Source organism: Eutrema salsugineum, unplaced genomic scaffold (assembly GCF_000478725.1).
Source record: "Eutrema salsugineum unplaced genomic scaffold, Eutsalg1_0 scaffold_10, whole genome shotgun sequence".
NCBI lineage: Eukaryota > Viridiplantae > Streptophyta > Magnoliopsida > Brassicales > Brassicaceae > Eutrema > Eutrema salsugineum.
In genome coordinates this window covers 3,386,810-3,396,796 of record NW_006256908.1, presented here as the reverse complement: position 1 = coordinate 3,396,796, position 9,987 = coordinate 3,386,810, and the positions used below count along the sequence as shown (strand labels likewise).

General features: G+C 35.1%; 2 protein-coding genes across 2 annotated transcripts; both read right to left on the bottom strand.

Annotated features, from left to right (window-relative positions):
* Positions 1–575: 575 nt before the first annotated feature.
* Positions 576–3,385, bottom strand: LOC18027427 (protein UPSTREAM OF FLC). Its single transcript, XM_006409773.2, has 6 exons — positions 2,915–3,385; positions 2,762–2,831; positions 2,524–2,639; positions 1,552–2,440; positions 994–1,266; positions 576–899 (listed from the first exon to the last, which is right to left on the bottom strand). The coding sequence occupies exons 1-6, from the start codon at positions 3,108–3,110 to the stop codon at positions 842–844; spliced, it is 1,602 nt and encodes a 533-aa protein (XP_006409836.1). The 5' UTR covers positions 3,111–3,385; the 3' UTR covers positions 576–841.
* A 4,611-nt stretch (positions 3,386–7,996) lies between these two features.
* On the bottom strand, positions 7,997–8,938 carry LOC18027426. Its single transcript, XM_006409772.2, has 2 exons — positions 8,801–8,938; positions 7,997–8,683 (listed from the first exon to the last, which is right to left on the bottom strand). Exons 1-2 carry the CDS (start codon positions 8,858–8,860, stop codon positions 8,102–8,104), a joined length of 642 nt encoding a protein of 213 aa, XP_006409835.1. The 5' UTR covers positions 8,861–8,938; the 3' UTR covers positions 7,997–8,101.
* Positions 8,939–9,987: the final 1,049 nt, after the last annotated feature.

Below are 9,987 nucleotides of genomic sequence, written 5' to 3'. Positions count from 1 at the left end.
TCATGTATAGTAGTGTAGTTGACCATGCTCTCAGGAAGACTCGTGTCGAGAGTTATAAGAGTCCAAAAATATCAATATCTTGATCATAAACAACGTGAAACTTTTGTCTAAATATGATATGAAAATGAGCCTAATTAGAAGCATATATGTTGTATTTATCGGGAACAGCTGATACTAAATCTTTTAACATATTCATATTAATAGCATAAATTTTTGAAAGAAAACAAAAAATCCCAAATCCAATTTTACTGACATATGTGTAATTTTTTTCACATGAACGATATAACGATATGAAGTAGCCTTTTTTTTCCTTACACTAATCTAGATAAAAAACAAAATTCAAATTGCTTGAGTTTATGACCATCCACATCTTTAGAAATACACAACACTAGATAAGAACATAAATAAAGTGGTGTGTACAGTGTAAATACTCAGATAACTGTAACTTGCCGGTTACATTTTGAAAACCGAAATGCCATTGGAATTACAAATAAATCCATACCTAACAATTGACCATACCAATCAGTAACAGTGGTCCATCATCTCATCTCACATCACATCAAAACATTAATACCTTTCTCCTTCCAAATTTTCTTTCTCTCAAATCATACTTACATCTTTTCACTGCCCAATAACCAAACATTAAGTGCTCTCTGAATCTTTTTTAGGCTTTCTATGAAACACTTTTTTCGTTCCCCCTTTTTCATACCATCTTTTCCAGATTTACAATCACAACATAATCAAATAAAGAAAGAAGCCCGCCACAAGACAAACAAAAAAGGACCTTTTTCACATTCAAATATTTTCAAAAAACCGCCTTCGAAGCTTGCTTAGGGGTTCCTCATGAACTGGCTGAAGGCACTTTTGATTGGATTATAACCCGTGCTCCTGAAGCAAGCCTGTTCAAGATACATAGAGGTTTCAATGAGTCTTAAAATGAAACAAGATGACAATGATATGTTCCTTTTAACATCAAGATGTTTTTCTGCTTACCTTTCATCAATCTTGATCACCTTCTCCTCATCTTCTCTAAAAGAATCAGGCTTCCTCAAAGATTCTGTTATTCTTTTACTGCACACATCAGGTGTTTTAGAAGGGCTGGGCACGTTCTTGGCAGTATCTTTTGATGAGTCTCTTGCCTTGTCTAAAACAGGAGATCTCATGGACTCGCTGCGTGGTTGTTGCGTCTTTCCCGAGCGTGGAATGTATTTCGAACCACCAGGTTTTAATTCTCCGTTCTCTGCTACACCCATTTGGTTGGATGCCCTGAAACAAAAATCATGTGTATTTCTATAAGTTGAAGAATGTGTACTCAAGAATTCACAGAGATGAAGTTTACTATTCAAATCAAGAACCTTTCCAATCACAAACCAAGCAATAGAAAAAGATAGCATACTCAAGATGCTTCTCTCTCTTGGTTTCAAGATGAGTTTCTATCATCATTAAAAGAACACAAGAACTCTCTTAACATTAAAACAAACCACAGCATCCAACTAAACAAAGAGGCAATCACTAGTAGAAATTTTCTTTCTAGGTGATTCAGAAATCTACCTGTCACCATTGTAGGAAGAAGAACGCTTAAGAGAAGTATTCCCAACTGAGGCATCCTTCTTCTGCAGCTTGGTCTCGACCAAACTCCCGCTAAAATACTCTTTCTCCTCTAATCTCAGGCTCATTAAGCTCGGTGTTTCAGACAAACGATCAAGATCTTGCATCATAAACGACGAGGAGAAAAACGGGGAAGGAAACTTCGAGTGGCCAAACTTCGGTTTATAAGTGGGTACAAGGCCGAAGTTGTTGTCCTTGACTGATATTGAGCCACAAGATATCAACTGCATCAGCATATTCGAGGCCTTAAGCCTCGGATTAGCGTGCATTCTAACATCTTCTTGTTCAAGAATCCTGAAACTATTCATCTTACTAACATCAGCTCTTATAAGAGACTCCAAAGTATCTGTCTTTGCGCTGTTGGAAAATGGTGGAGAGACAGAGTTTCTTGATATTTCCGCACTCTCACTCTCTTTCCCTGCACACGAAGCCTCGCTCACGAGAATGTTTTCGCTGGTTTCAGGCTCTGATGAGCCATCATCATCAGTTGAAACACCTCTGCTAAAGGTCTGTTTAGAGCAACCGGTAATAGTTTCATCGGTTTGTGTAGAAGCGTCTGCGAGTCCTTCGCTTTTATACACTTTGTACTCAGCTAAACACCAAGAAGATGAGTTCTTGGCGTCTCTAGAGTCAGGAGATACACCAGAGGAAGAAACAGAGCGAAGAGCTGGAGGAGAAAGCTCGTCGTCTTCCTGAGAATGCTTATTAGTCCCCTTCCCATTATTCATACTCGAAGAGGAAGATGAATCATCCATGCTTCTAGATGATGGTGGCTCCACAACTATCTGCTTCATGTTTTGTGTCGCTGAATTCGCAATTGGACTAAAATGATCTGCAACAACACAATTCAGAGGCTTCTTTTCATCGAAACATAAACCAAATGATTCAAAAAAGGGTTCTTTTTTCTTTTCTGACCTGAATTGGATTCATCAAATAGCTCAGAACCTTTAAGAACATACTCATTCCCATGAGCTGGTAGAATTAAGTCATCTTCTGATAAGTCATGCCAAACAAAACCATTCCTATAGCTTCTGCAGATTGAAATGAAGAAACATTGAAATCTGGAAACTTTTGCTTGCTTTCATGAAGAGAAGTGAAAAATCAAAGAAATTGTTTTCATGAAGAGAAGTGAAAAATCAAAGAAAGTTTATACCTTTTACTAGACCAAGAATACATTGAAGCCATGCCTCTACCTCTAAGAACATTAAGCCTATCTATAACATCTGCAAACACGCACAAAGATTCTTCATAATTCCCAGAATCTCCCAAAATTTGTAATTGTCAAAAGCATTATAATGATTTTTACCTCTAAGGTATAAACCGTTTGGAGAAGAAATCAAGACTTCCATGAAATGAGGATGCTCAAGTTGACGATTCTTGGAGAGGTAATAAACAATTTGGACTTTCTTGATCTTCTGATGATACTTTGGTGATTTCTCTGTCCAGACTTTTGCTCTCTCTGGACTCACTACTTCTCTGTATTTCTTCATCCTCGCTTCCATTTTTTTCTTTCTCGTGACCCAATATAAGAAAGTAAACCCTAATAGGCTAATTCCGGCATTCTCTGTTTTCGTTTCTCGATTTGAATCAGATCTATCAATCTGGAGGAAACAAGAGAAAAAGAGGGGGGGGGGGGGGTGGGGGGAAACAGAGTTTACAAGCTTAACGATGAAGTCGAGCGAGAGAATTTGACCAATGAGTGAGTGAGAGAGAGAGAGGTGAGTTTCTGCAATGAATTGAGATTTTTTTTTTTTTGGGACAGGACTGGAGATTAATGGAGAGACAGAGAGACGACAGTAACAGTAAGGGAGAGAGAGAGAGAGATTAAAGCCTTTAGTGCCTTTTACCTTATTTTCAGACAGTTTCTTTTGTTTTGTAACGAAACACTGAAAATCACTGTGATTTTATTCGGTCATGTCGCCTTCTTTTTTTTGTCAACATTCTTTTTATCTTTTTCTTTTTTATTTTTTTGGTCTAAATAAATATCAAGATGGACTTAACCAGAGTTGGCGAAAAGGTTTCCCTAGAAAAAAAATCATATGAAAAAAAAAAAATTAAAAGAAATTACCAAATAACTTAGAAGTTAGAACCAAACATAAAGAAACTATATCAAGACATATATTCCCAAGACTAAACCTCACAAAATTTTGCTTGAGTTCATTTAATCTGATTGCAGCATAATTTAAGAACAAATTATTTTGTAGAATCAAAAAGAGAGCTATTATTAAATTTTGCTCACAAAAAAGAGTTAAAATCAGAATTAGAATTAGAATTAGAATTATTAGAGTTAGAAGTGGAATACTCACTAACCATTGAAACACCGAGTATTGTTTCTTTGAGAAGAAAAACGCAGAATATTGTTTGCTACACTAAATATTTCGTCCTTGAGCTTTCACATGATTTAAAGGAAGACTGTAATTATTTTTCGTATTGGATATTAAAACTATACTAAACTGAACATAAAACTAATAAACAGAACTTGAATACAAATTTTTTATTAATCCAAATGGAAACAAATATTTTATATCGAATCAGCTAGAATGAATCTGAATTTGGTGTGATCAAACCGAACTAAACTACAATAAAACGAAATTTACTAAAATTTGGTATTATTAATCGAACATTTACTTAAAAAACATTTAAATATTATATACATATATATTACATTTATTTGCATTTTCTTTGAGTAAACAAATAAATAATATGACTAATTTCGAGCGTTAATTAACTTGCAGTTTAGGAAAAGCTTAAAGCGATTATATATATATTTATATATGCTTTCTCTTTCTTTGTTGGAAAGCTGAAATGGAATAAAAACTCGTGCATGAAGATGTCTCTTGTTAGATTTACGTGCATGCTTTTATTTCTTTATCATAGGGTAATATTAAAAATACAACTATATCGAAACCATGCATGTAATTATTGATGTTGAGCTGAGGTCACTGTAACAGAGTTATTAGCCCAAAAATAATAATATTGAGACTGATTTTTTTCTTCAATGTGTCATATAATAAAGCGGGTTCGAAATTAAAAAAAAAAATCCGGTTGGCCATCTTCAATGTGTCATATAATGAAGCAGGTTTGAAATACAAAAAAAAAATCCATTTGGGCCAACCCAACAACTTTTATAATTTGTTTATTCCCCTTCTATTCATCCATGATTCAACAACATGTTTTTGATTAACTTCTTTTTGTTAGATTTAACCATCCAACAATAAGAACCATTCTTGATTCTATAAATACAGTATCACTTACCTTTCTTCCTATTTTTATAAGATAAAGAGGTTTCCTTGTATTGCTTTTCTGTTCTTTGAAGTTTGTTTCATTCACACACTTTCCACTGCAAAAATGCTTTGAAGCCCATAAGACAAATGTTAAGATATCCCCGCTTTTTCCTTATTCGAACCCAATTTTATTAATGGGCCTGGTCAACTACTTTTTCCGTTTCACAAGTATGATTTCGGTTCTAGGACTCTCTCTTCTCTTAGAGATGAGAAACTCGCAGCGTTATATCACAAAGATGAAGTAACTGAGGTGGAGATTTGGGTGACAACTATGATTGAGCCCAATGAAAATAATAATTTGAAATATTGTACTAGATTGGACAAATTCTTGAAGCTCATTCCCAATTTAGGCCCACTAATAACCACTCAATTATGCAAGATGACCTAACTTTACACAACTCAGCTTCTTAATCATATTATTTCTGAAGATTTTGATTTCTTTGTCGTAGAAACAGATTGATGGGAATTTTTTGTCGTTTAGGTTCATATAAACAAAAGTACGTAGGTAATCAAACAAAGTTCCGTTTATTTAATCATATCAGAGTTATTGATCTTGCCATGGTTGTGTCTAGCAGAATAAGATAAAAAAAAATGAAAGAAAAGAAAAGAAAAAAGCAATGGTGTAAACCAATTAAGATTATTTATTTGATCAACAAAAGAAAGAGAGAAAAATTACCAATTATGGCTCAATTCTTTAAACTGAACTGTTTGCAACAATCCGGCCTAGAATTGTTGTAATTGAAACATAGAAGTTAGATCTTTTTATTATTATTTGTGGTACCATTAGCTTATTAAATCAACTTGTACAAGTAAAAATGGACATTTAGATTGTTTACTATCCATCTTAAATGTCATTGATGCTCTGTATTTAGTATTAACTATTCACTCTTTATCCTCGATTTTTGCTCGTGCTACAACGCTCAGCTTCGTTATATTTGAATTGTAAGTGCACAAAACTTTCGGGAAATCGGCTAATTCGTGCATCAACTGGCCTCCCTGGTACGATTTGCTGCATGTACTCTTGAGCTGTGCCTACACATACCTCAACTCTTAAAAATTTAAATTTTCATGCCTGTACCGACATTTGTTTGGCTAATTCATGCATTGACTAATTCTCTGTTAGTCAACTCCGTTAAGCTGTTAACGGATGCTGATTTATCTGCCACGTAGAAATCCCCGTTGGAACGGAATTAAAAAACAACGTCGTTTTAAATGAAATTGGGTTTAAAAAAAAATTTGCATTCTCAGGGATTTGAACCCGTGACCTGTTTTCATTAAAATCGACTTCAGAACCAGCGGACCATATGTACTAATCAACAAACCATCACCAGTTAATATAAAACTTCTTCACAATCGTCATTAAAAAAACAAGTAAAACGACGTTGTTTTACTTTTATGTGTTTTAAGAAGAATCGATCTTCTTCTTCCTCTTCTTCGTCGATGTCTATATTTAAAATTGGGGAAAAACTTTCCACCATAATATATGATGAACACACAATCCAAGTTGTCGCTGAAATATGAATATACAATTGCTTAAGACACGAATTTAATATTCCAAACGATTAAAAAATTGAAGATCAATATAAAATTTGAAAATCAGATCGAAAACCTAAACCCTAGATTTTTAAAATACCTCATTTTTTAGGGAAATTGAGTCCCAAGACTCGGAATTTGCCTCAAATTATTCCAACCTCTCACCAATTTCACCAAGCTAAACCACAGCTACCACCGTCATCGTCCAAAATCGGGATTGATTCGAAGGAAGAACCTTTCGAAGAGGAAGGAAGAAGAAGATCGATTCTTTTTTTTTTAACAAGGATTGTGAGAGTTTATATTAATTAAGTGTGCAATGATTTATCGATTATCTTACATATTCTACTGGTTCTGGAGCCGGTTTAATCGCAAGCATGTTATAGGTTCGAGTCCTAGAGCTTGCACATCTTTTTAAATACCCGCTTCATAAAACGACGTCGTATTACTTGTTTTGTTTAATGACAATTGTGAAGAAGCTTTATATTTGGTAACTGGTGATGGTTTACTAATTAACACACATGGTCCACTGGTTCTGCAGTCGGTTCTAACGCAAAAGGGTCAAGGGTTCGAATTCCTGAAATTGCAAAAAAAAATTTGAAACCCAATTTCATTTAAAACGACATCGTTTTCTGATTTTTGTTCCAACGGGGATTCTTACGTGGCAGATGAGTCAGCATCCGTTAACAACTTAACGGAGTTGACTAACGGGGAATTAGTCAAGGCATGAATTAGCCAAACGAATATTGGTACAGACATGAAAATTCAAATTTTTAAGAGTTGAGGTATGTGTAGGCACAGCTCAAAAGTACAGGCAGCAAATCGTACCAGGGAGTCCAGTTGAAACACGAATAGGCCGCTTTCCCACAAAACTTTCTCCTAGTAAAGGCTATAACTTACCTTCTTTTCTCTTGAATAACCTATGTGAATGATTTGCCATGGATCTTAAGAGTAAACGAAAGATATCAACTTGTATATAGGAAAAAATGAGATTAGTAGGTGAATTAGTCAAATAATAATATAGTGCAAAAAAGCATAACCAAGAAAATTGGTCCTCCCACTTTTTTCTTGAAGATCCACCAACTCCTACTCATGTCTTGGGCAAGAACTCACTGTTACTGTCGCTGAAAAAATAAATCTTATTAATTTATGTCTTCTTAGACGATAATGATTCGGATCTGTGGGTTCCAAAAATCCCAATCACTATACACTCATGAACCTCACATCATTTAATCTTTAAGTCTCTTTCTCACACTATACACTCACAAGAGAATAGAATTGTTGCAACGGGCCAGGCCGGTCCGTTTTAGTTTGACCTGTTTTAAGCGGGGCCGGTTTTGACCTTGGTTTAAGCATTGAAACCTCGTCTCAAAATTTTGGATAGGGTCAGAAGCTAACCCGCGGTTAACCTGCAAACAAGCTACGAAATGCGGGTTAACCTGCAAAAATGATTCAAGATCCAGTGTTTTGCCATTCAATGAGTTAACTAACGGGTCGGTTTGTTCAAAACCAGACCGGATCAGCCTATGGACCCACTATAACAACCCCCACATGGGAGGAAAAGATTCAAGCTTCAATGCTTTTGGCATTCAATGACCCTTAATTGAAAGAATACAAAGAAAAGTGAACTCTTTTCTATACATCTTCATGCTTGAATCAGAATGTGAATACATCAACAATCAAGGCAAGAGGAGCCTTTGGTACTTTGCCTCTCTTTTGGAATTAGACTCATCACAGTGAACCCTCTTCCTGTTTAGATTATTCCCACAGCTACTTTGTGACAATGGTGTTGCTTCAGGAATAATCACCGGTGGAATCTCAAATGATTCAAGCTGCGGCGGTGGATGACGCCATTGTGGAAGCTGTCCAGCCAAAAGCAGAGTCTGAAGCAAAGGCCCTGCTTTCAAAACCGCTTTTAAAAGCTTCCCTTTCTCCGGTAATGACGTCTCCGGAAAATCTAACTCTTGCACCGGCGGTTCGAAAGATGAGACGATGCTTTCTTCGCCGTCTGATGAAGGAAACCCATTGATGTTTGGATCTTGTTCCTCACCTGCTTTGTGTTGAAGGATGAAGTTTTGGCCAAGAAGAAGCTTCTTGTACTTCTCTTGTGCTTCATCTTTCTCTTTGGTAGCTTTGTTGAGGAGATCTTTGAGCTGCATTATCTGGTCGTCTTTGGTATTGAGTTCTTCTTGTGCCACAATTCTTGTTTGTTCTAACTCCATTGTTGTGTGCAGAAGTGAATGTCTTAGCTCTTCTATTGTCTGCCCACAAAAATAAAATATACAGTTGAGTTTGGAGGGAATTGAGCAATCAAAATTAGAAAAGAATGTGAATAAATAATCTCTAGAAGAAAAACGTAGAATGATGTTATAGTTTACCTTTATACCACACTGGTTTTGGTGAACCCAATTAAGTAGATAATTCTGTTGTCTCTCCATATTCCTCAATGGATCAATTCTAGAGTGAGAAGGGAGAGAGTTATAAATGACTTACGATGAATGTATTGTTTGTTGTCATAGTTATAAGTAAACTATAGGATAGATAAGTCACAAGGGGTTGGGACAAAATTCCAAAAAAATGTCTGATCCTTTTTCCCATCAAAGAGAATCTTTATTGACTTTTTTTTCCTTCGCTTTTTGTTTTTACAACAAATACAAAAAAACAAAAAAAACGCGTTAACGGTAATTATGATTATTGGCCGCAATTTGACTGGACAGTAAAGTGGATGATTTATTCCATGGACTTCTTCGGCCACCATTTGAGAGAAGAAGAGATTTTTATTTTGGTGGAAAGTTAAAGGAGAAGAGAATTTAACGAAAGTGAAGTAGCGAAAACTTGATAGATTTTGATGACCGTTGATTCTAAAAAATGTCCGTTAAAATGAGGATTTGTTTTTTTCTTTTTTGTCATTGTTAAAATGAGGATTTGATGATCGTTTATTCTGATTAATGGTCATTGGCCGTTCAAACGAAAGTGTGATTCACGATGAATGCCGATAACAAGGTAAATAAACTGAAAATTTCTTGGTGTATTTTATTAATCAAAAAGCTAACTTCAACTTACAACTCAAGACTCCTTTAAATAAGAACTTTGTAAACAAAAACCCTAATCTAAGAAGATAAACATAAACTCTTAAAAGGTACAAATGGGGTTAAATCTCAAAAAGCAACAACGCCCAAACAGATACGTAAACACATGATCACGAGGAACAATGGAATCCCAATTGAGTAAAGATGCGTACCATATATCAGAGAGTACGCCTATTTTATCATATATATGCTTCCTATGTGAATAAATAAGAGAAAAGAACCAACTGATTTACTAAACTAATATGTAAGAAAATATAGCCAGGTTTAAGTTTAATAAAATTTAAACGTCTATTAAATATAGTATTTTTCTTGATAAAATTTACCAATATTCTTTCTCGAGCAAAACATTAGAGAAAAAAAAAACTTAATAGTTCTCATCGTCCTCTTCTACCATTGTATCAACATTATTGGACATTTTTGCGACCACTATAACCTCATATATGATAACAAGATTTGACTGAATTTATACACTGTTT